The sequence below is a fragment of the Mobula birostris genome, chromosome 12 (genome assembly GCF_030028105.1).
Source record: "Mobula birostris isolate sMobBir1 chromosome 12, sMobBir1.hap1, whole genome shotgun sequence".
Taxonomy (NCBI): domain Eukaryota; kingdom Metazoa; phylum Chordata; class Chondrichthyes; order Myliobatiformes; family Myliobatidae; genus Mobula; species Mobula birostris.
Window position 1 is genome coordinate 105,540,509 of NC_092381.1, and position 27,300 is coordinate 105,567,808.

General features: G+C 43.7%; 1 protein-coding gene across 1 annotated transcript in view; it reads right to left on the minus strand.

Annotated features, from left to right (window-relative positions):
• Positions 1-24,652: 24,652 nt before the first annotated feature.
• The window catches only part of LOC140206404 (leucine-rich repeat and fibronectin type III domain-containing protein 1-like), a 31,069-nt gene continuing 28,421 nt past the window's right edge, over positions 24,653-27,300 (minus strand). The window contains exon 2 of the mRNA XM_072274770.1: positions 24,653-25,553. Coding sequence (XP_072130871.1) covers positions 24,653-25,553 — 901 coding nt within the window. The remainder of the gene's footprint in view (positions 25,554-27,300) is intronic.

A 27,300-nucleotide genomic window follows, 5' to 3' on the forward strand; every position in this document is an offset into this window, starting at 1 on the left:
GCGTGGTGGAGGCGGCCCAGCGAATTGTCACGGTGGAGCTCCCAGGACTGGACACCATCTGTTCCAGCAGACTCAGGAGGAAAGCAATCAGCATAACCAGAGACACCACACACCCCGGCCACTCCCTGTCTGACCCGCTGCCGTCCAGCAAAAGGTTCAGGACACTAAAAGCCAGAACAAATAGACTGAGGAACAGCTTCTATCCCAGAGCTGTGGCCTCCATCACACCACTCCCACAGAACAATGACTGAAACTGTGAGCACACACATGCACACACAAGCACTCAAACACTTGCACTAACGGCACTTTGTGCATTACTGTGATATTCTGGTGTTGCTGCAACTTATTTTCTGCTACGTATCTATTTAATACTGTTTTTCTATTACTGTCTTGTTTTTATCTACCGCTTTATTTAGTTACCTGAGAGGAAGCCAAACAGGGTTTCATTGTACCTAAGTATAATGACAATAAAGATCATTCAATTCAATCCAATTCAGAATGTCATTGACACTAATCCAGACCATGACCCTTGGCTGTCCACCAGCCTGTTTATGTTTCTGCTAAGAATTTCTCTGGAGTGGAAGGGTTGCCATGCAGAGGGTCATGTCTTATGTGATTGTCGAAAGTTGCTTCTGTCGTGATTGGTTAGTTTACAATCTGTGGATGCTTTTCCCGTTGGATAGCTTCCTGGTGGTCAGTTTGAAATCTCCTGGGTATATAGGAAGCACATGTGAGAAGTTCTGTCTCTTTTCCTTTGTTTTAGGAAAGGGTGCACATGACCATTGGGATGGTTTGCTCTGCATGCACTTTTAACTAAGTATATTGGTTGAATGTGTGGGCACGTGGCCAAGTGGTTAAGGCGTTCGACTAGCGATCTGAAGGTCGTGAGTTTGAGCCTCAGCCGAGGCAATGTGTTGTGTCCTTGAGCAAGGCATTTATCACACATTGATCTGCGACGACACTGGTGCCAAGCTGTATGGGTCCTAATGCCCTTCCCTTGGACAACATCGGTGTCATGGAGAGGGGAGACTTGCAGCATGGGCAACTGTTGGTCTTCCACACAACCTTGCCCAGGCCTGCGCCCTGGAGAGTGAAGACTTTCCAGGCGCAGATCCATGGTCTCGCAAGACTAACGGATGCCTTTTACTTTATTGGTTGAATGTACGTATTTTGTCAAATATTCAGCTTTGTAGTGTCTGTAACCTGGGGAACATGAATGTTTGGTCGAATTTTTACTATTTATAAGTAAATGATTTATGTTCCTATTTGCAGAGAATGCTTTCGACATTACAGGGGTGGAGCTAAAGGAGATGTAATGGTACTTCCTTGCAGGTCACTCTTGAGCAAGTTATAGCACCTACTTAGTCCCCCGATCATAGTCATGTGAAGCTATGGGAGAAAATAGTGGGTGGATGCATATCACAAGTCCTGGTTATACGCCCACTGGCTCCAGACAGACAATCTCTGAAAGGTATTGATAATGGCTGTGGTTAACCATCTTGTAAAGCCACTGCCCCGAAGAAGGCAATGGCAAGCCACTTCTGAAGAAAAATTTGTCAAGAGCAATCACAGTCAAAGACCATCATATGACACATCGCATAATGATGATGATGATGGTGTCTATCCCTAGCACCTCATGCCTGATCCAATGTCCAAAGTTCAATTCCCACCCTGGAATCTTCATCTGCTGATCCATTCTAATGATTCCAGGACACTGCTGAGGAACAACATTTGGTTGGAGGTGCTGCCAAAGATCCCGTCCTACCTCAAGTAGCAAAGCATCCCATTTGCTGTTTTACAAGACATAGACATTACTGTAGGTCATAAAAGCAAATAAATAGTTCAAAAAAGAATAATTAGGTGGTCAATTTTAATCATATGAGATTCTGCAGATGCGAGAAATCCAAAGCAACACACACAAAATGCTGGAGGGACTCTACATCAAAATACATCAAAATAAGGGCGGGAAGAGAAGATGGCAGCGCAACGCAGTGCGCATAGCCTCTCCAGTGAAATGATATCGTATTTGTAAGTAGGACGTCTTGCACAATTCTGATTTGATGAAGTCAGACGCGAGAAGCAGAGGAACATCTGGGAAATTTCTGAAATGCCCGGTTCGCTGCCGCCGCTACTGTGCGATCGAGAATCTCCGGAGGGAAGGCCCCAAAATCCACAGCTTTGCCTGCTGCTGGCGACTGAGGCAGGGGTCGAAGCGCTCGGATAGAGATGGTGCTCGGTACTCGGTGTCGGAGGGCTGATCAGAGCTCGAAGTTTTTGGACGACTCAGAGTTGGATGGTAGAGAGAGTTTTCTTCCTTCTCCCGTCTGCGTGAGATGTGGGACTTTCGAGAGACTTTGAACTTTTTTACTGTGCCATGGCCTGTTCTTCATCAAGTTATGGTATTGTTGCACTGTTGTAACTATATGTTATAATTATGTGGTCTTGGTCTGTCCTGTGTTTTTGTGATATCACACCGGTGGAATATTGTATCATTTCTTAATGCATGCATTACTAAATGACAATAAAAGAGGACTACATGTCCTCATAATCTAAAAAAAATAAGAAAGTGGGTGAGTGGAAGGAGATTAGCTGGAAGGTGATAGGTGAAGTCAAGTGGATAGGAAACATAAAGGGCTGGAGAGGGAGGAATCTGATAAGAGAGGAGAGTGGACCATAGGAGAAGAGGAGGTCTCAGGGGAAAGTAATTAGCAAGTGAGAAGAGGTAAAAGGTCAGAATAGAGAATAGAGGAAGAGGGAAAGGGGAGGTTTTTTTCTAACTGGAAGGAGAAATCGATATTCATGCCATCAGGTTTGAGGCTACCCAGACGGAATATAAGGTGTTACTCCTCCACTCTGAGGGTGGCCTTATTTTGGTACGAGAGTAGAGTTAGGGTTAGGAACACATCTGAACAGGAGTGGGAATTGGAATTAAAATGTTTGGCTGCCGGAATGTTCTGCTTTTGGTAGATGGAGCAGAGGGGCTCAATCCACCAAAGGTAATGTTCATGGAGTTCATGGATCATTGAGAAATCTGCTGGTAGAGGGGAAGAATCTGTTCCTAACACATTGAGTGTGTGTCTTCAGGCTCGAGTACCTCCTCCTTATGGTAGTGATGAGAAGACGTGTTCTGGATGGCGAGAGAATTTAGTGATAGATGCATCCTTCTTGAGAAACTACTTGTCTTTAATGGTGGGGAGGGTTATGCCCCTGATGGAGTTGGTTGAGTCTACAGCTCTCTGCACCCTCTTTCGATCCTATGCTCTGGAGCCTCTATACCAGCCAGAATACTTTCCATCATACATCTGTAGAAATTCGCAGGAGTCTTTTATGATATACCAAATCATCTCAGACTGCTAATGAAGTACAGCTGCTAGCACAACATCAATGTGTTAGGGCCAAGGAGGATCTTCTAGATGTTGACTACCAGGAAGTTGAGGCTGTTGACCCTTGCCACTGTTGATCCCTCAATGGATTGGACTCTTTTGATCTGATGTTTATTGATATTCTGTGTTTTCACTCGTTTTTCTTTCTTGTAGCCACTTTCACAATTTGCTATTTGCATGGGGGGTGGGTGCTGATGTTTTCCTTCGCACAGCTCCATAGTTTTCTTTGATTCACAGCTGTCTGTCAGAAAATGAGTCTCAGGGGTGTATACTGCATACATACTTTGATAATAAATGTGCTTTGAACCTTGAAGATTGGTGTGTGTTCTCCTGACTTCCCCTTCCTGTTAGTGCCAATTTCTTAGTGTTGCTGACGATAAGTGCAAGGCTGTTGTTGCAATATCACTCAACCAAGCCATCTATCTCACTCCTGTACACCTCCTCGTTGTCATTTAAGATTCTGCTGACAGTACTGCTGTCATATGTGAATTTATAGATTTCTCATTTAAAAAGTAATCTCACACTACTGTAGGAGTTCATTGTGAGTAAAATAATGATCCATGTTTCTTACATTACAACTCTGACAGCATTTCCAATGTAGTCAGCAAGCAGTCAAGTTCTGCAGATCTTCCTCAGAGTGTGAAGCGTTCTGTCAAAATGTACCTTCTGTACAATAATAACTTCAGGATGGCGGTGATTATTGGTACTCAGGTTGAGGTGCAATAAAAAGCAATGCTGAAGACTGTACCCTTGAAACAGTGAGCTGTTGTTCTCCCCTCTTACTGTGGCAGGGGTAACAACTCACTCTCCCCTGTTAGTGAGAGAGAGTAAGAGCCTGCGGCATGTCGAACTGTTGGAATGGTCAATGGTTTTTGATGGACTCTAGATCACGGTCTCTTTGGGGTTTTGATATCGCTTGCATGTTGGGTGAAGGGGGAGACAAATGTTTTCTGCTGGAGTGGGTAGGAGAAGGAAGGTAAAGGATTGATGCATTCCTGAAGCTTGTGCGTGAGAAGGGGACGGGGTATTTGGGGTTCTAATGTTCTTCCTGTCATTCATTCTTTGGGGTTTTCCTTCTGTTTCATGGACGTCTGTGGAGAGCAAGAATTTCAGGTTGTATACCATATATGTTCTCTGGTATTAAATAGAAACATTGAACTATTGATGTTTCAGTGTTCGCTAAGCCCGGCCATTAGCTTTCAGAACTTTCATCACAGGACGAGGTGACATCCTCAGTGCGCGGTTGTTGGTGTTTTTCTCTGAGTGTGCTGCATTTATATAGGCCCCCATTCACTTGCGTCGGTCCTGATTGGCTGCGCCTCCAGTTACCCTTTGAATCCTATTGGTTCACATTTCTTTGATCTTAGGGGGTTGTAGATGTCGCCTATTTTGATATATTTGTTTACGGAGTTATCAGAAGAGAACCACGCCTCGTGTTTGCTTGCGCCAGAACCTCCGTGGTGTCCCATTTAAAGTGGTGTCCTGCTCAGTCTTCATGTACTGAGATTAGCAACAGTGGATCATGTCTCCATACCCACCAGTTTGTGTTCCCATAAACGAGTTGAGAGTTTGCATCCTGTCTGTCCAAAGTAGTTCTTGTTGCAGTCTCCACAGGTGATCCTGTACACCATACTGTTTTTGTCAGTTGTCTTTACTGATACCTTAGGTCTTGAGCCAAGCTTCCTTAGTGTCGCTGTTGGTTTGTGACTGATTGTGATACTATAAGGTTTGAACAGTTGGATATTCATTAACGATATACAAAACCAATCTGGGAGATGGGACAGAGTGTAGTGTATCTAAGTTTGCTGATGACACTAAATTGAGTGGAAAAGCAAATTGTGCAGCAGATACGGAGAGTCTGCAGAGAGATATAGATAGGTTAAGTGAGTGGGCAAGGGTCTGGCAGATGGAGTACAATGTTGGTAAATGTGAGGTCGTCCACTTTGGAAGGAAAAATGGAAGAGCAGATTATTATTTAAATGGTAAAAGATGTGCAGAAGACCTTGGGAGTGCTTGTGCATGAATCACAGAAGTTTGGTTTGCAGGTGCAGCAGGCCAACAAGAAGGCAAATGGAATGTTGGCCTTCGTTGCTAGAGAGATTGAATATAAGAGCAGGGAGGTTATGTTGCAATCGTACAGGGTACTGATGAGGCCACACCTAGAGTACTGCATGCAGTTCTGGTCTCCTTACTTGAGGAAGGAGGCAGTACAGAGGAGGTTCACCAGGTTGATTCCAGAGATGAGGAGGTCAGACTATGAGGAGAGACTGAGTCGCCTGGGACTATACTTGCTGGAATTCAGAAGAATGATAGGAGATCTTATAGAAACATATAAGATTATGAAAGAGATAGATAAGGTAGAGGCAGAAAAGTCGTTTCCACTGGTAGGTGAGACTAGAACTAGGGAACATAGTCTCAAGATTCAAGAGAGTAAATTTAGGACGGAGATGAGGAGGAACTGCTTTTCCCACAAGAGTGGTGAGTCTGTGGAAGCTGGGAAGTTGGTGAAAGAGATCAAGGGCTTAGGACAGAAGGCCATGGAAAAAAGGGAAGGAGGAGGAGGAGCACCAGAGGGAGGTGGTGGGCAGGTAAGGAGATAAGGTGAGAGGGGGAACGGAGAAGGAGAGGAGGGGGGGTACAATTATATGAAGTTCAATGTCATGCCATCAGGTTGGAGGCTACCCAAATGGAATGTAAGACATTGCTCCTCCAACCTGAATTTGGTTTCATCCTGGCAGTAGAGGAGGCCATGGACTGCCATATTGGAATGGGAATGGGAAGTTAGAATTGAAATAGGTGGCTACTGAGAGATCCCAATTATTGTGGCTGATGGAGCGAAGGTGCTTGGCAAAGAGGTCTCCTAACCTACATCAGGTCTCACTGATATACAAGAGGCTAATTGCTAAGCAAACACTGCAGAATTTAGCACTGTACAACATGCTTTTGTAAGAACTACCTGGCAGTGATGGGAAAAATTGATGGAAGAAAAGGTCGCAGTCAACAGCATATGACATTCAAATCAAGGGATAGTCAGGCAAAAGTTTTGAAGAGTTTATTAGAACTTCTCAGATTAAAGACAGGTGGAAGACTATGATTGCCCACGTCAAAGGGTATGGACAGTCTGTCTAGGCAGGGAAGTTCACCGTTCTGAAATCCTGATGGAACCACTGGGCAAGGTCGTGGGGTGGCGGGGGGTGGGGAGTGGTTCATTGAACTATTTGGCTATCAGAGTTCATCAGACCTCAGTGTGGAGAGACTGCAGAGAGTTCGGCAATGATTGATCAAGAGATCCCTTAGAATTACCAAAACGTAAGATGATTTCTCACTTTTAGCAGTTTCTGCAGTCTCAGGACATCTCTGCCTGTTTTACTTCCAGAAGGTTCCTTTACTGCATCAAACACGGCAAGCAGTGTCTATACAGGGAGATCCCACAAAAAAACGGCGAAAGTGCTACACCTGCCCATGTACCTCCTCCCTTGCTTCCATTCAGGGCCCCAACCAATCCTTCCGGATGAGGCAACGCTTAACCAGAGGTCCACACAATCAAGCTCTGTTGCGATCACCAAATTTCAGCAGATTGTGACCCTTGCCATCTGCTCTGCCGATATCATCCGATATCACACCTGTGAAGGTAGCGCAGTTCTTTCATGTTATTGCTGTCAAATATAGATTTAGTTCCCTATCTTCAAATGGAGATGATGTCTGATTAACTGTGGCAGACAAAGTTATTAACTGCAATTTGGTGAAATTCCATTCGGAACGTGGAATCTTCTGGCTAACTAGTGGAGAATTTATTTGAGCTGAATAGAGATCCTGACAGCATCAAATTCTCTAAATCTGCCAGTCTAGTATAAATTTATGATGTGAAAATGAGCTTTATATGATGGTGTAATTGTGCTGGCCGATAATGTGGTTCAAGTGGCTGCTTAATAACGCGGCAGCATCAATAATTAGATGGTTGGCTGGAGATTTCATCTATTACAGGAGAGAGACCAGCATGGATAAAAGATTGGCTGACTGGCAGGAGGCAAAGGCAGGAATAAAGGGGTCCTTTTCTGGTTGGCTGCCTGGCACGGTGAGCACTGGCAACGACTGAGCCCAGGTGAGGAGGAGCTGCAGACTCCCCATGAAGGAAGGGGACGAGAGGTTATACGTAGGAATTGCGATAGAACATTTGTGTATTGGTGGCTCGACCAAGTGACACCGCAAGACCAGTCATCCTCAGGATCAGAATCAGATTTATTATCACTGGCATGTGACGTGAAATTGGTTAACGTAGCAGCAGCAGTTCAAAGCAATACATAATCTAGAAGAAAAAATAATAAATAGAGAAGTAAATCAATTATAATATAAATATACGGAATAGATTAAAAAAACATGCAAATACCGGAAATACTGTATATTAGAAAAGTGAGGTAGTGTCCAAGGATTCAATATCCATTTAGGAATCGGATGGCAGAGGGGAAGAAGCTGTTCTTGAATCGCTGAGTGTGTGCCTTCAGGCTTCTGTACCTCCTACCTGATGGTAACAGTGAGAAAAGGGCATGCCCTGGGTGCAGGAGATCTTTAATAATGGATGCTGCCTTTCTGAGACACTGCTTCCTAAAGATGTCCTGGGTACTTTGAGGCCCAGGTTCTGCAACTTCTCAATCGGGATTGTGGGAATGATGGGATTAAATGCTGAGCTATAGTTAATGAACAGCATCCTGACATAGGTGTTTGTGTTGTCCATGTGGTCTAAAGCCGTGTGGAGAGCCATTGAGATTACGTCTGCCATTGACCTATTGTGGCAATAGGCAAATTGCAATGGGTCTAGGTCCTTGCTGAGGTAGGAGTTCAGTCTAGTCATGACCAATCTCTCAAAGCATTTCATCACTGTAGATGTGAGTGCTATGGGCGATAGTCATTAAGGCAGCTCACATTATTCTTCTTAGGTACTGGTATAATTTTTACCTTTTTGAAGCAAGTGGGAACTTCCACCCATAGCAGTGAGAAGTTGAAAATGTCCTTGAATACTCCCGCCAGTTGGTTGGCATAGGGTTTCATAGCCTTACCAGGTAGTCCATCGGGACCTTCCACCTTGCGAGGGTTCACTCTCTTTAAAGACAGGCTAATATTGGCCTCTGAGACAGAGATCACAGGGTCATCAGGTTCAGCAGGGATCTTCACAGCTGTAGTTGTGATCCTCCTTTCAAAGTGGGCATAGAAGGCGTTGAGTTCATCTGGTGGTGAAGCATCACTGCCATTCTTGCTATTGGGTTTCGCTTTGTCGGAAGTAGTGTCTTGCAAACCCTGCCAGAGTTGCCGTGCATCCGATATCGCCTCCAACCTCATTCAAAATTCTTTCTTCACCCTAGAAATAGCCCTCTGCAAATTATACCTGGTTTTCTGGTACAGGCCTGGGTCGCCAGACTTGAATGCCACAGATCTAGCCTTCAGTAGACGATGTACCTCCTGGTTCATCCATGGCTTTTGGTTTGGGAATGTACAGTAAGTCTTCGTAGGTACACACTCATCCACACAGGTTTTAATGAAGTCGACAACAACTGCAGCATACTCATCCAGATTCGAAGATGAATCCCTGAATATAGTCCAGTCCACTGATTCAAAGCAGTCCTGTAAGTACTCCTGTGCTTCTCTTGTCCAAACCTCCTTGGTCCTCACTACTGGTTCTGCAGTCTTCAGTCTCTGCCTATACTCAGGGAGTAGAAGTACAGCCAGGTGATCAGACTTCCCGAAGTGAGGACGTGGATTTGCATGTTAGGCATTCTTGATCGTGGTGTAGCAAAGGTCCAGTGTGATGTTCCCTCTGGTATTGCAAGTGATTTGTTGATGGTAGTTGCTTAGTGAGTTTTTCACACTGGCCTGGTTAAAATCTCCCAAAACGACGGTGAAGGTGTTAGGGTGGGTCGTGCATGTTGATCCCATTGCTCAGATCATCTAAAGCCTGATTGACATTGGCCTGAGGTGGAATGTGTATACCAAAATGATCCCGGAAATCTCTTGTGGTAGGTAAAAAGGATGGCACTTAACCGCTAGATATTCCAGGTCTGGTGAGCAGAATTGGGACAGCACTGATATATTTGAACCAAGAAGAGTTGATCATGGGACATACTCCTCCACCTCTGCTTTTGAGAGACTCTCTAGATCTATCCTGATGGTGTATAGTAAACCCGTCGATCTGAATCGCTGCATCCGGTACAAGGACCGAGCAATGAGCACTAAATAAGGCCCACATTAAATTATCATAGAACGCAGAAAACCCGTGCCAGTCACAAATAACTGACCAGGTTAATCAGAAAGCACAAGGGCTCAATGGATGGCTCCCCTCCCTGTAAAATTTCCCCTGCACCCCCTCTGTAAAATCTCCCCTGCTATCCCCCTCCTGTCAAACCTCCCCTGATCACCTCCCTGCTCCCCTCCTCCATAAAACCTCCCCTGATCCTCCCTCCCAGTAAAACCTCCCCTGTTCCCCTCCCTGTAAACCTCCCCTTTCTGTGAAACCTGTCTCAAGACCACACTGCCCAGCCATGTGGCTTCGTGTAAAATTTTTAATGATGATGCCATAAATCCAAGTGATTCTGCAGATGCTGGAAATCTACTGTAACATACACAAAGATGCAGAAAGAACTCAGCAAGTCAGGCAGCATTTATCGAGAGGAATAAACAGGCAATGTTTCAGGCTGAGGATGAAGCGTCTCGGTCCGAAACGTCAAATTGTTCTTCCTTTCCATGGTCACTGCCTGATCTGCTAAGTTCCTCCAACGTGTTGTGATTGGTGATACCATGGTGCTTTACAAATGCAGGTCACTGCTGGGCAGCACTGTAAGCAGCTGGAGGCTAATTAACAACCTCCAGGAGCAACGCAGGCAACTAGACCATGGACAAGGAGTCTCCGCAGTTGGAGGTAATATCTGGTCCCAGAGACAGAACCTCCCGCCAAAGATGCATTCAGTGTACAATCATCTGGCTTGTGTGTAAATCTCTCGTTAGCTTTCCTCGCAACAGGATTCTTTATTACTACCTAGTATCCTAGTGTGGTTAACAGGTGAGCTCAGACATGTGTGAGAGAAGTTGCAGAACAGGAAATTAAGGAGAGAGGGATAGGGTCATTCATGAAAATGATTCCAGGATTGAAAGGCTTGTCATAAGAAGAGCATTTGATGGCTTTGGACCTCTACTCACTGGAATTCAGAAGAATGAGTGGTGATCTTATTGAAACCCATCGAATGGTGAAAGGCCATGATAGAGTGGATGCTTCCTATAGTGGGGGAGTCTAAGACTAGAAGATGCAGACTCAGAATAGAGAGATGTCCATTTAAAACAGAGATGAGAAAAATTTCTTTAGCCAAGGAGTGGTGAATCTGTGGCATTTGTTGCCCCAGGCAGCTGTGGAGGCTAAGACATTGGGTATATTTAAGACAGGTGTTAATAGATTCTTGATTGGTCAGGGTATGAAGGGATACGGGGAGAAGGCAGGAGATTGGGGCTGAGAGGAAAATGGATCAGCATGATGAAATGGTGGAGCAGACTCGATGGGTCAAATGGCCTAATTCTGCTCCTATATCCTATGGTCTTATAGTCTTAACGAGCAGATGTACCTAATAAAGAGGCCAGTGAGCATAGAACAAAGTACATCAAAGTACAAGCCCTTCAGCCCATGATGTGCTGTCCATTTAAGCTCTGAGATCCGTCTAATCCTTTCCTCCTACATGACACTCCATTTTTCTATCTTTCACATGTCTCCTGAGATCATCTCGAGGGAAGAGCCATCTACCATTTATTCATTCTCTGGTGACCAGCAGAAAACACTCAGTTCAGAGCTTGTGGCCTGGAGTTCAGTTCCTCATTCAGGGTTCTCAATGGCCATCAACGGAGATACCAAAGATTAAAGTCCGAAGAAGTTGAACCCTGAGTCTGCGAATCTCCACAGTCACACTGGAGAAGTTAAAGGCCCAAGGTCTGTGAATCCTCGAGTTCATTGGAGGTGGGCTATCTTGGGATTAGGGGACTGTGTATGTACATAGAGAGAGAGGAATGGGGCTAGTTTTACCTCCCTCCCCCCATCACTTATCCTTGCAAGCAGCCTAAGTGCTACATTTGGCTATACACCTCCTCCTCACCTCCAGTCAATCTCCCAAACAGTATTTCCAACTGAGGCAACACTTCACCTGCAAATCTACAGGGGTTTTCTATTGTGTCCGATGCTCCCAATGAGACCTCCCCTACATTGGTGAAACCAATTGGTAAATTGGGGGACTGCACCTTTGAGCATCTCTGTACCATCCGCCTCAAATGGGACTTCCCGATGGTCAAACATTTTAATTCCAATTCCCATTCCTGTTCCGAAATGTAATCCATGGCCTCCTCTTTTACTGAGTTGAGGCCACCTTCAGAGTGGTGGAGCAACACTTTATATTCCATCTAGGTAGCCTCCAACTTGATGGCATGAATATCTATTTCTTATTTTGGTGAACAAATTTCCCCAACCTCTCCTCTGTTCCTCACTCTGACCTTTTAACTTCTTCTCATCTGCCTGATACTTTCCCTTGGGTCCCTTCCTTCCCTCTGTCCTATGGTCCACTCATATCAGATTCTTTCTTCTCAAATCAGATTCTCATATCAGATTCTTTCTTCTCAAGCCCTTGACCTTTGCCACCCACCTGGCTTCACCTATCACCTTCCAGCTAGCCTCTTTCCCCTCCCCACACCTTTTCATTCCGGCATCTTCTCCCTCCTTCTCAGGCCTGAAGAGGAGGCTCGGCCCAAAATGTTGACTGATTATTCCTCTCTGTGGATGCTCTCTGACCTGCTGTGTGGGTTGCTTCGGATTTCCAATGTCTGCAGACTTCCTCGTGCTGTTGTTGTGCTCTCTGTCAAGCAGTGTAAGCAAGCTATGGTGGTACCAGAATGTATGTCAACACCTACAGGCTGTCCCCCGTTTGGTTTCATGTACCTGTGATAAGTACCTGAATCTGAATCTCATACATGGTGGCAGTGGCTCTGAGATACTGTTGATGAGAACATAAACTCCTGGGTCCATGATGACCATCAAGCACCCATCTACCAACACTCTGTCCGTAGACTTCGATGGCTCAGAAATTCATCACCCACCTAGATATTTCAAAGGACTTTTCTTGCAAAACATCAGGTAAAAGGTCAAAGTTGAAAGTTCAAAGTAAATTTGATTATCAAAGTGCATGTATGTCACCATATACAACCCTGCGATCTATTTTCCTGTAAGCATACTCAGTAAATTCATTGAACAGTAACTATAACAGGATCAATGAAAGATCAACCAGAGTGCAGGAGACAACAAACTGTGCAACTGCAAATATAAATAAATAGCAATAAATAACAAGAACATGAGATAGTACGATAAAGAGTCCTTAAAGTGAGATCATTGACTTTTAACTTTTAACTCTTAATGAGATCATTTAACTTTTCAATGATGGGGCAAGTGAGTGTGGTTACCCCTTTTGTTCAAGTGGGTAACTGTTCTTGAACTTAGTGGTGCAAATCCTGAAGCTTTTGTACCTCCTACCTGATGGCAGCATTGAGAAAAGAGCATAGCTTGGGTGGTGGGGATCTCTAATGATGGATGCTGCTTTCCTATGTGCTCAATGGTTGGGATGGCTTTACCCGTGATGTACTGAATCAGATCCACTACCTTCTGCAGGATTTTCCATTTGAAGGCATTAATGTTTCCATGTAAGCCTGAGATGCCGCTAATCAATACACTCTCCACTACACATCTGTAGAAGTTTGTCAAAGTTTTACTTATGTGTTGGGTCTAGGACAGGTCTTCTGAAATAGTAACACTCATGAATTTAAAATTGATGACCCTCTCCGTCTCTGATCCTGTGATGACGACTGGCTCATGGACCTTTGGTTTCCCTCTCCTGAAGTCTACTATCAGTTCCTTGGTCTTGCTGAGTGACACTGGCGTTGATTAAAAAGGCTTCTTGTCAAATTTCCCATCTGAAGCTAGATCCCCCCAACAGCAGCATCAGACAGAAATAATTGTGGTATCACATCTACAGACATCCAGAGCAACACACACAAAATGCTGGAGGAACTCAGCAGGTCAGGCAACATCTATGGGAAAGAGTAAACAGTCAACGTTTCAGGCCAAGACCCTTCATTAGGATTAAGAAGGAAGGGGAAAGAAGGTGTGGGTGGGGAGGAAGAAGTACAAGGTGGTGGGTAATAGGTCCAATGGAGACAGGAGGAGGGGTGAAGTAAAGAGCTGGGAAGTTGATTGGTGGAAGAGATAAGGGTCTGGAGAAGGGGGTATCTGATAGGAGGGGACTGAAGATCATGGAAGAAAGGGAAGGAGGAAGAATACCAGAGGGGTGTGGTGAGCAGGTAAGGAGATAAGGTGAGAGAGGAAAATGGGAATGGGGAATGGTAAAGGAGAGGTAGAAGGGATGCAATTACCAGACGTTCAAAAAATCGATGTTCAGGTTGGAAGCTGCCCAGATAGAAAATAAGGTGTTGCTCCTCCAGCCTGAGTGGCCTCATTGTGGCAGTAGAGGAGGCCATGGACTGACATGACAGAATGGGAGTGGGAAGTAGAATTGAAATGGATGGCCACTGGGAATTCCCATTTTTTGTGGTGGACAGAGCAAAGGTGCTCAACGAAGCAGTCTCCCAACCTACATCAGATCCCACTGATATGCATGAGGTCACACCAGATACAGTAGATGACCCCAACAGACTTGTGGTGGTACTTGAACAGGTACATGGATAGGGAAGGTTCAGAGGGATATAGACCAAATGAAGGCTAATGAGATGAGCTTTGATGGGAATCTTGGTGGAGCCGGAGGGCCTGTTTCTGTGCAGTATACCTCCATGACTTGGGTTGTTTTCTTTCTCAATCTTTTTATTAATTTCAGAATACAGAAACAAAACATAGCAATAATACAGATAATAGGAGATACATTGTTACACTTAAAAAAAGTAATTGCAAAACCAAATAGTGGAAATTGACAAAGCTCCCATACATGTAGAACTAATCGCGGATAATACAAAGCAAAAAAAAGAAAAGAAAAAGAAAAAAAAACAAAAAAAACCCATCCCCAAAGAAAAAAAAAATCAACTAAACTAAACTAAAAGACTTGGGCAAAACTAATAACTTGAAAATGGAAAAGAAGAAAACCTCAGTGTCGACGACTCCACTCCCCTCCAACAACAGTACAGAGAAATAAAACAAGTTTGGAAATGATCAAATTACATCAAATGAAAATGCTGAATAAATGGCCTCCAAGTTTTTTCAAAGTTAATAGAAGGGTCATAAACTGCACTTCTAATTTTCTCCAAATTCAAACACAACATAGTTTGTGAAAACCAATGAAATACTGTAGGAGGGTTGATCTCTTTCCAATTCAACAAAATGGACCTTCTAGCTATTAAAGTAAGAAATGCAATCATCCTTTGTGATAAAAAGGTTAAATTATTTAAGTCTATCATTGGTAGTCCAAAGATAGCAGTAATTGGATGAGGTTGTAAGTCTATATTTAGGACCGTTGAAATAATATCAAAAATATCTTTCCAATATTTCTCCAACAAGGGACATGACCAAAACATGTGAGTTAAAGAAGCAATCTCAGACTGGCATCTGTCACATATTGGATTAATATAAGAGTAATAACGAGATAGTTTATCTTTGGACATATGAGCCCTGTGGACTACTTTAAACTGTATCAACCTATGCTTAGCACATACAGAGGATGAATTCACCAACTGAAGAATTTTTTCCCATTTTTCAGTCAGTATGTTAATCTCAAGTTCTCTTTCCCAGTCAGCTTTAATTTTATTAGAGGCATCAGGACATAGATTCATAATTATATATAATTGCTATTACACCTTTCTGAGAAAGATTTAAATCTAAGATGTTTTCCAAAGTGTCCATTGGATATGGGTGTGGAAAATTAGGAGAGACAGTAATTAAAAAGTTTCTAATCTGTAGATATCTAAAAAAGTGAGATCTAGGTAAATTATATTTATTAGAGAGTTGATCAAAAGACATAAAACAGTTATCCAAGAATAAATCGCGAAAAGATATTATACCTTTGGTTTTCCAATCAAAGTAAGCTTGATCCATCGTGGAAGGTTGAAAAAGAAAATTTGATATAATGGGACTTGCTAGAATAAATTGATTAAACCCAAAAAATCTTCGGAATTGAAACCATATACATAAAGTATGTTTAACTATTGGGTTATTCATTTGTTTATATGATTTAAAAGAAGTAAAAGGAAGTAAAGTTCCTAAAACCGAACCCAAGGAAAACCCTTGCAATGAATTAGATTCAAGATTTACCCAATGAGGGTTTAAGGATGCGTCCAAATCTTGTAGCCAAAATTTTAAATATCGAATATTAATTGCCTAATAATAGAATCTAAAATTTGGGAGGGTGAGCCCCCCCTCCTTTTTAGATTTCTGTAGATATCTTTTACCTAACCTAAGATTTTTATTCTGCCAGATATATGAGGAAATTTTTGAATCTACGTTATCAAAAAAAGATTTTGAGATAAAAATTGGAACCGATTGGAATATATACAAAAATTTGGGCAAAATGATCATCTTAATAGCATTAATCCGACCAATCAAAGACAAAGAGATTGGGGACCATTTGGTAAATAAAAGTTTAATCTGATCAATTAAAGGTAAAAAATTAGCTTTAAATAAATCTTTATATTTTTTCGTAATTGTTATCCCTAAGTTTATAAATGAATCAGTAACCAATTTAAATGGTAAACGTCCATAAATAGGTACATGCTTATTTAAAGGGAATAATTCACTCTTACTAAGATTCAATTTGTAACCAGAGAAGTTACTAAATTGAACTAACAGATCTAAGATAGCAGGAATTGACTTGAGTTGTTTTCTCTGGAATGCTGGAGTCGGAGGGGAGATCTGATACAAGTGTTACAATTTTTACTGCTAATGCCGTTAGGTATTTCATTTAGTAGCTTTCTTTAGAGGCAGAATGTCCTGCTGATAGTTTTGGCCAAAGATAAGGAGCGATGATGTTCAACTTAGGAATGTTGTGTCAGCCAATCAGGATGGAAGAATTGGGAGAAAGTTCTAGAAAAAGCTGCGATGAACACTGGTGGGGTTCATGGTCTTTTTGGCGGGAGATGCAGAGAGAAGAAGATCAGGAGAGATGGATATAACATTTGATCCAATAAGAAGACACAATTGCAAGGAGTGCTTCGTGAGTTGAAGGAGTCCAGGATGGAAAGTTCTACCGGTGAATGGTGATGAGAATTGAACACCGTGAGTAATAGTCATACCCAGCTTTTGGACAGTACAGGCTCCAGCAATGTGCACATTTAGGCTTGTTTAATTCTAATGGGCCATTTTATTTTTTTTCTTCTTGTTTTCTTCCTCATGATAACTATTTGATAAAGCTGAAGTTAGTAAATATACTTTCTTTATAATTTAATGTGGTGTATGATCTGTTATTTCTTGCCGACTGATAATTGTGTATGGGCAGTATTTATGCAGCATTCGCTGAAATTGGGGTTCCATTAATCAAAACGTCCCAACTTTCCTGTTTGGTTGGACCCAAATCATACCGACCCTAGATGTACAGTATATTATTTAAGAAAGGTGGCCTTCTCACTGCTGAGTCCAGTGGTTGGCTAATGAGCCAAGTTTGCACAGGAGCTGATGGTGGCCATGGGAGTACAGAGATTTATAAGATTATGAGAGGCATAGAGTAGACAGGGAGTATCTTTTTCCCAGGGCAGAAATGCCTAATACCAGAGAACATGTATTTAAGGTATGAGGGGGGTAATTCAAAGGAGATGTTATAGTCTTAGAAGAGTACAGTACAGAAACAGACCCTTCAGCCTATCTAGTCCATGCCAAACTATTTAATCTGACGATTCCCATTGACCTGCTCAGGGACCATAGCCCTCCATACCCCCACCAGCCATGTACTTATCCAAACTTCTCTGAAACATAAATCAAGTTTGCATGCATCACTTGCCCTGGCAGCTCATTCCACACTCTCACCACCCTCTGAGTGAAGATGTTTTCCCACATGTTCCCCTTAAACATTTCACCTTTCAACTTTAACCTATGACCTCGAGCTGTAGTACCACCCAACCTCAGTAGAAAAATGAGAGGGGCAAGGTTTTTTTCACACAGAGAGCGATGGGTGCCTGGGATGGAGGTAGAGGCAGATACATTAGAGATTTTTAAGAGACATTTTGATAGGCACATGAATGCAAGGAAAATGGAAGGATATGGACATCTTGTAGGCAGAAGAGATTAGTTTAGTTAGCCATTTGATTACTGATTCTCCCTCTCTCTCTCTCTGAATGGTGAGAGAGAGTGTCTGCTGATTCACAAGACAGGGCAGCTCGAATAAGCTGCAGACTGTAAGATGAAAACAGTGAGCTGTTGCCTCTCACTATAGCAGGAGCGATATCTCTCTCCCTCGTTAGTAAGGGAGAGCCTGTCTGAGATGGAAAGGTATTGGGATGGACAGCAGTTTCTTTTAATGATGATGGTCTCTGGGAACTTTGCTGTTGGTTGGTAGCGTTTCACTGGAACAAGTGGGGGAAGGGGAGGGGCAGGTCTGATGCTTTGCTGCTGCATGTGTGGGAGAGGGAGGGGGTCTTTGGGGTTCTAACTTTTTCTATCATTGATTCTTTAGTGTTTTTTTCTGTTTTGTGGATGTCTACAAAGAATAAGAATTTCAGGTTGTTTTCTACATGCATTCCCTGATATTAAATTGAATTGTTGAACTAATTTAATTGGTTCAGCACAGCATTGTGGGCTGCAGGGCCTGTTCCTCTGTTGATTGTTCTCTGTTCTAAGGCTCTACGTCCCTCATTGGGTGCAGTGAGGTTGTAATAAACCTTTGTTGTTCATGCAATGGGATTACTTGCAGGTATATTTTTACCATTATGTGACATGCAACACAGGCCCATCTGGCGTGTGTACGCACAGGTGAAGAGAGAAACCGCGGACTGCTGGTACACAGTTACTATGAATGACCTCCGTCTGACTGAAGAGCTCTGAGCACATTCAATATACTCAACAGCTCCAGAGACAAACTTATTCACCTCACTCTTTAGCAAGAACTTTTAATAATGCAAACACTAATTAATAATTAAAACCAGCAAAGAGACAGAAATATATTTTCGCCAAAGCAGAGAACTGCTTCATGCAGGACTCCCTGGTGAGCAATATTAACATTTTCAGTGACAAGGAGAGAGGAATCATTGAACTGAAGCTTAAAGGTTGATGATAAATAGTCCTACCGGTAAAATTGGTCTTTGCTGATATTAACATCTAGGTGTCCTGATCTGCAAGTCCACACAGCGCCACTCAATGATAAATGGAGATGAAGCACCAGGCAGCTTCTGCTGATATCCTCAACAACTCCCATCCTTTCCCAGGTCATTTTCCTTGTTTCCACTGAGGTGCACAGGAAGAGGTAAACAGCCAGTCCAATCAGGAGGCAACAGATGGAATGAGGCAGGGGACAGTAGGCAGGGACCTGGTGCAGGGAACATACTCCACAGCAATTGGGAGTGACAATGGACAACAAGTTCTTTTCAAAAGTGTTGCTTTCTCAGAATATTTTTTGTTTACGATAGAAGCTTTGAAGCTGAGCTCAAATATAATTTCAGACTACTTGTATCACGTAGAAATTTGGAAAAACAAAAGATTAACCTTTATTGAACGTAATGCTTTGAATTGCATAATGGTGCTGATGCTTTGCAATATTTCAACTAAGCTAAAAATGTTTTGTTAATGATTTTCATTTCTACTCAGTGTCTGAGGCTCCTCGCTTAAGTGTCCAACAATAATCAGCCAGCGTTGATGGATTCCAGTTGCTCTGATACCGTTTCTCCATGGCTGCAATGTCCTTTCACCATGCTTGTTGCTGACAGCGCCAAGATTTGCAGGGAAGAGGTCTAAGTAGGTATGCAGAAAATGAATCTTGGTTTTATATGCTTGAAGCATGTTATCAACCAACTGCACATAGTTTGGTGCTCTGTAGTTGCCAAGAAAATTTTCAGCAACAAAATTAAATGCCTTCCAGTGCCACCAGAAGGTGTTCGAATTGCCTGTCATTGATGATCTGTTTGATTTGTGGCTCAACAAAAATGCCTTCCTTAATCTTGGCATCAGTTATTCTAACTTGAATTATGAATTGAAATAACAAATACCAGCGATTTCAAAAAAAAATGGTGCTTGATAGGAAACTTCCATGGTGATTTTCATGATCAGCAGCCCAGAATCCGTAAGATATATCCAAAGTATTCAGGAAGCAAAATCTTTGTTGTCCAGGGCAATCAGAGGCAGAGTGTGAGCAGGTTGCGATGAGCAGAAGGGGATGGGGAAGTTCTGGTCTGAAGCAACACATAATGTTCTAGAAGAACTTAACAGGTCAGACAGCATCTGACCTGTTAAGGAAGGAATTGGACAGTGAACATTTCAAACTGGTAAATTACTTCAGATTGAGAACCTTTATCCAGTCCAGAAGAAGGGTTTCAATCTGAAACATCTACCGTCCTTTACCTGCCACAGATGCTGCCTGTCCCATCGGGTTTCTCCAGAACATCGTGCGTGCTCCTGGTTCCAGCATCTGAAGTCTCTGTATCTCTCAGGTACAATCTTGATGATAATGAAAGATTGTTACCCTTACTCTCCGGGTGGACTGGAACTTCATTTTTAATAGGTGGTTTTTTCACAATTGGCTTAATTCTGTGAGACTGAGATTTTGCCCATGGTTGCCCACCTCCCACAGTCTAACACTAACTCCCACCACCCCTCCCTGGCATGAGCACAACTGAGGTTTCAGCTGCTCCCAAAGAGAGCATGCCTTTGCAAAATTCTTCTTTCCCATGAAATTTGTGGTTGTGTGTGGCCGGAGAGAACAGGGTTTTCTCTGTCTCCACTCTGACACTCTCATCTCCGAGCCAGCAGCTTGCTCCTCTGGGTCCAAATCCAAGGACTTAAAGGTGAGGGATGAAGATTCAGTGTGGGACATCTAAAGTCCCCTCTTTCAGCTGAGTTATTACACTGAGGCTCCACCTGCCCTCATACTCATGTCAAAGATCTCCGGTCAGTAGGTTCAAAGGGGAAGCAGAAGGTTCTTTCCCATTCTGCTATCCAAGGATTGGCCTGTCTCTATGACATAGCTTGCTGGGTACAAACAACTCTTCTATTACAACAGTCAAGTATTGTCAAGTATTTTTGATTGGAAAGCACTCAAAAGTTTTCCACTTCTGTTGGAAAAGGAACAGTGCTGAACCACAGACCAGGCAATACTGCCCCCAGAGGCACGGTGTGTGGGTGGCAGAGGCAGGAAGACTGTCGAAGTCCAACGTGCAGGAAATATTTCAGCACCAGCGGTGTAGCTTCCTCCCAGTGAGCCCTTGCCCTTTACAAAGATTTGTCAAAAAGTATCTCAGCATGAAACAGGTCCCACAGCCCAACTCGTCCGTGTCGACCATCGTGTCCATCACGTCAGTCCCAGCATGTCTTATGAGGATAGGCTGAGGGAGCTAGGGCTTTTCTAGAGTAGGAGTTCCCACCCATGTTTATGCCATGAACTGAGGCGTACATGGAACCCAGGTTGGGAACCTCTGGTCTAGAGTGGCGGAGGATGAGAGGTGACTTGATAGAGGTGTACACGATGATAAGAGGCATAGCTAGAGTGGACAGCCAGAGACATTATTCCAGGGCAGAAATGACTAATACGAAGGGCCATAATTTTCAGGTGATTGGAGCAAAGTATAGAGAGTGGTGGGTGCATGAAACACATTGCCGAAGGTGGTAGTAGAAGCAGATACATTAGGGACATTTAAGAAGCTCCTAGATAAGCACATGGATGATAGAAAAAAATGGAGGGTTATATTAGAGGGAAGGGTTATATTGATCTTGGAGAAGGTTAAAACGTCGGCACAACATTGTGGGCCAACAGGCCTGTACTGTACTGTACTGTACTGTACTGTACTGCACTGCACTGCACTGTACTGTACTGTACTGTACTGTACTGCACTGTACTGTACTGTACTGTACTGCACTGCACTGTACTGTACTGTACTGCACTGCACTGCACTGTACTGTACTGTACTGCAGTGTTTGATGTTTGACCCATATTCCTTTAAAACAGGTATTCCCAACCTGGGGTCAACGGACCCCTTGTTTAATGGTATTGGTCCATGGCATAAGAAAGTTTGGCATCCTCTGCTCTGAACTGTTCCTATCCATGTACCTATCCAAACGTCTTTCCAATGTTGTTAATTCACCTGCCTCAGCCCCTTTCTCTGGTAGCTCATTACCTCAATGAACCTGAAGAGGGTTCCTCTCAGGTCCCTGTTAAATCTTTCATCTCTCACCTTTAATCTGTGCCCTCTAGTTTTTTTTTTGTTTTTTTCTTTCCTTTCCCTGGAATAAAGACTGTGTGCCTTCATCCTATTTGTGTCTTTCATGACTCTATACATCTGTGGAAGCTCAGCCTAGTCGATCTCTCCCTGCAACCCAGCCCCCCTGGTCCTGGTAGCATCCTGGTAAGCCTCTCCCAGCCACTGAGCACATCTACATGAAACGCTGTCGCAGGAAAGCAGCATCCATCATCAGGGACCCCCAACCAGGTCATGCTCTCTTCTCACTGCTGCCATCAGGTAGAAGGTACAGGAGTCTCAGGACTCACACCACCAGGTTCAGGAACAGTTACTATTCCTCACCCATCAGGCTCTCAAACCAAAGGATAACTTCACTCAACTTCTCTTGCCCCGTCATTGAAGTGTTCCCACAACCTATGGATTCACTTCATCTTATGTTTTCATTACATGTTACTTATTTATTTATTTATATCATTTCTTTCTTTTTGTATTTGCACAGTTGGACCATGAGACCTTAAAATATAGGAGCAGAATTAGGCCATTTGGCCCACCATGCCTGTCCTGCTATTTCATCATGGCTGATCCATTTTCCCTGTCAGCCTCAATTTCCTGCCTTCTCCCTGTATCCCTTCATGCCCTGATTGACCTAGAATCTATCAACTACTGCTTTAAATATACCCAATGAATTGGCCTCCACGGCCACCTTTGGCAAGGAATTCCTCAGATTCACCACTCTCGGGCTATAAAGAAAATCCTCCTTGTATCCATTCTAAAAGGACACCCCTCTATTCTGAGGCTGTGTCGTCTGGTGCTAAACTCCCCACCACTGGTAACATCCTCTCCACATCCACTCTAGCCAAGCCTTTCAACTTTCAATAGGTTTCAATGAGAACACTCTCATTCTTCTGACTTCCAGTGAGTACAGGCCTAGAGCCGTCAAATGCTGCTCACATGATAAGCATTTCAATCCCAGAATCATTTTCGTGAACCTCCTTTGAACTTTCTCCAAGGTTAGCTTAGTTTGCTTATTTCTTAGTTTGCTGTCTTCTGCACTCTGGGTGAGCATCCAAGTTGGGCAGTCTTTCCTTGATTCTGTCATGGTAATTATTCTACAGATCTATTGAGTATTCCCACAGGAAAATGAATCTCAGGGTTGTATATAGTGACATATATGTACATTGATAATAAAATTTACTTTGAACTTTTGAACTTTGAAATCTTCCCTGAAGTTTTTCCTGTTCAATGATATCCTTCCCTTTGTCATGTGAAGTGTTCACCAGGAGACTCTAATGCATAAAGACAAGAACGGTCAGGCTGGAAAACAATTTCTTCCCTCAGGCCTCTAGGTTTCTGAACTCCCTGCCACATCGCATTCGAAGTGTCACCAGATAATTTGTACTGAAACCTACAATATTTAATTCATGCACTTTACCTTGTTGATGTATACGTAATTCATTTGTAGATTTAATTCATACTTTCCAAATTTATTGTAGGTCAAGATGGTGCCAGTGATCTGTGTGTGTCCGTCTCTCCCTCTCTCTCTCTCTCTCTCTCTCTCTCTCTCTCTCTCTCTCTCTCTCTCTCTCTCTCTCTCTCTCTCTCTCTCTCTCTCTCTCTCTCTCTCTCTCTCTCTCCCTCTCTCGCTCCTCCCAAGGGAAGGTCCCTGCGTTCGAGTGGTCACTCTGTCCCGTAATGTAGCAGAGGATGGAACTGAAGTTCTGGGTCGGGATTTATTGAATGGACTGTCGTGGACTCTTTCAGTTTTATGTTGTATATTCTGTGTTTTTGCCCATTCCTTGTTGCCGCATATGTGATTTGTTTTGTTTGTTTTTCTTGAGCAAGGGGTGATTGGGGTTTGATGTTCTTGTTGCCATTTGCGTGAATTGTTTGCTTACTTGCGTGATGGTGGTTGGGAGTTTGATGTTCTCGTTGATGTTTAAGCAATTTGTTTTTTTTTGCGTGGGGGTGGGGGGTTTGATGTTTCTCTTTGAACAGGTCCATGGTTTTCTTTGTTTGGTGGCTGTCTGTGGGAAGATAAATCTCAGGGTTGTTTACTGCACACATTCTTTCATAATAAATGTACCTTGAACCTTATACGCGTGTTGTGTGTACTACGGTGCTTTGCACCCTGGGATCTGGAGAAGTATTGTCTCCTTTGGCGGTATACATGTACTTAGTTAAATAACAATAAACTTGACCAACACAATCAAAAGAAAACTTACACCGGAGAAAGTGATGGCACAGGTTTTTAATATAAAAACATGTTCCAAGGGGGTCTTTAAAAACATCATGGGTGGAACGACTCATTTTACTATATAGGTATATAAATGTAGAATAGCAATACATATATCTATACAAATATCTCCATCAAGATACCTTTATAGATATAGTGTAAGACACTTACACAGAAATTTATCCAGGCCAGCCAGATACAACAAATATCAAACATGAAATTAGTAGTCACTGAAAAGTACTCTGGCATCGTCTGAGTCTTTGACCCCCGTTTCTTTCCATACGTTTATGCGATACACCGTTACTTTCCAGTTTTAATAAATGGCCGAGCCTTGCCTTCTTCGGAAACGAGTGCAAACCAGATGTTTTTCCAGGCAGCTGTGAAACGACGTGCTCAGAATGCACCACAGATTGACGCCAGTCGCTTTGGATTGCAGACACATAATGACGAAGTTAAGAAAGAACTCGAGGGTGCGGTGAGGGCCCCTCCTTGTCCCCGGTGTTGTGCATCAGTCATCTTTACCCTGACAAGGTCCGGTGGTGTGGTGGTTTAAGGCATTGCCAAGTGCGCCAAGGGCTTCCCTGCCCGCGGCCTCCCGCCAAGGGGTACCAGTGGCCGAGTGCTCGCCCTCCAGTCATGATGCTGTCCTATCAGCTCACACTGTGCTCTCCAGCATCCACTCTGTGCTGCCGTATGTCGTTCTCTTGCTCTCCAGAGCAAACTCATCAGAGTTCAAATTCTGCCCGCTGCCGGTCAGGCTTGCTTTAGTCCGCGCCCGCCTTGGGTAACTGTGACTCTGGAACAGAGAATAGTCTCCATCAAAGGAGTGTCTATGCTGGGACCTTGGGAACTCGCAGGGCAGAACAGGAACGTTGCCAAGCTTAATCTGCCTCTCTCTCCGGGGCAAGTTACCCTTGCTCGCCCTGATCAGACAGACTGACATGCTGGAGTCAGTGGTGCTTCCTTCGGTCGCTCTCTCTTCAGAAGACAACTGTGCCTCTTTCTGGAGGTCTGGGCTCGGCTTTGTCCTCCTCTGTGTGTGAGATAGAGAGTCCATTGTCATTCCGCTGCTGCTCGGAGGGCTGCCGCACCGTTCCCCCGACAGGTTTAATAGCACAGTCACCGAGCCTTTGGGGCAGTCACCGAAAATCTCCTGCGTGCACTCACCTGACCCCTCGGCTAGCTTGGAGCTGGACCGCGTCATGCCTCCCTGCTGACTGCCATTGGTCTGAGAGCAGACGTTGCTGACCGGCGTCTTGCCCTCACCTGCGTTGCTGTACACCTTGTAGCGGATCATCAGGATGATGATGAAGACCAAGACGGAGGCCACAATGATGCCGCCGATGATGATGATCATTGTCCCGCCAAGGAACTGCGTGTGCATGGAGTGGCAGTGGGAGTACTCCTGCTCCGTAGTAAACTGCACGCAGCCCACCACTCTGGTCGCTGTCATCAGCGTGCTCCAGTCGTCGTAGACAGCCAGGATGCACAGGTCATAGTCGCGCCCTGGAGACAGGTCATTCACTAAGAAGGTTTTACTGGTGGATGGAATCATTCTGAAAGACAGAAAGCCTTCAGTTAGTCAAATTCATCTCTTGCAAAATGAAGTGTCATTAATGGGGACTTCGCTTAAACCAGTTTAAATTTTAGACAGTCCATAAGGCATAGGAGCAGAATTAGGCCATTCAGCCCATTAACTCTATTCCGCTATTCCATCATGGCTGAGTTATTAACCTTCTCAACCACATTCTCCTGCCTTCTCCCACATAGGACCCTAAGGTATAGCAACAATACACACAGAATGCTGGAGGAACTCAGTAGGTCAGGCAGCATCTATAGAAATTAATAGATAGTCGATGCTTTGGGGCGAGAACCTTCATCAGGACTCAACAGCAGCAGTCAGAACATTTGAATGGACAATGAATATACATGTAAATGCAATTGCAAGTAAAACATGATGGCACCTCTATTTCCTTCGGAGTCTGCGAAGATTTGGCATGTCATCTAAAACTTTGACAAACTCCTATAGGTGTATATCAGTGAGTGTACTGACTGGTTGTATCACGGCCTGGTATGGGAACACCAATGCCTCTGACCGAAAAATCCTACACAAGGTAGTGGACTCGGCCCAGTCCATCACGGGTAAAGCCCTCCCAACCATTGAGCACACCTACATGAAACACTGTCATAGGAAAGCAGCATCCACCATCAGAGATCCCCAACACCCAGGACATGCTCTGCTCTCGTTGCTGGTAGAAGGTACAGGAGCCTCAGGACTCACCACCAGGTTCACAGACAGACACTACCCCACAACCATCAGGCTCTTGAACAATAGGGGATAACTACACTCGTTTGCCCATAATTGAAATGTTCCCACAAACAATTATCTCACTGAGGGACTCTTTATATTGTTATTTCATGTTATTTATTGCTATTTATTGATATTTGCATTTACAGGGTTTGTTGCCCTCTGCAGTCTGGTTGATCTTTCCTTGATCCTGTTCGGTAGATTTGCTGAGTATGCCCACAGGAAAATGAATCTCAGGGTTGTATATGGTGATACATAGGTACTTTGACAATAAAAGTTACTTTGAACTTTGAAACAAACCATGGATGCTAACTCAGTATTTGTTTTGGTCTCTTTCTGCGCTACTTATTTAATCACAACACTGGGCCACAAACCTATATACAGCTAGTGTGCCTAAGACTTCAGCACAATCAACACCATCATCATTCTGTGCCAAGTCATACGACGGGCGATCATGATCTATACATAACCATGACTGCTCTTGGCAATTTTTTCTACAGAAGTGGTTTGTCATTGCCGCCTTCTGGGCAGTTTCTTTGCAAGACGGGTGACCCCAGCCATTATCAATACCCTTCAGAGATTGTCTGCCTGGCGTCAGTGGTCGCATAACCAGGACTTCTGTTCTTTTGATCGCTGTGTATAAGATACTTGTCCCTTTGAACAGTACTGTAGCAATATTATGTATTGCACTGTACTGCTGCCACAAAGAAAAACAAATTTCAAGACATACATGAGTGATGATAAACCTGATTCAGAAATTGGTCTCTTCTGTGGAATGAGAGTGGGAAGGGGGCAGGGAGAGGGAAATCATGGTTGGGAAAAGGGGAATAGTGAGGGGAAGGAGCTGGAGGCACCAGAGAGACATTCTGTAATGATCAACAAACCAACTGTTTGCAATCAAATGATCTTGCCTGGTGTCTCAGGGCTGGGTTTGTCTGCACCTGCACAATTCCAACCCCATCCCATCACTCCTTCTCTGCCACCTGTCCCACACC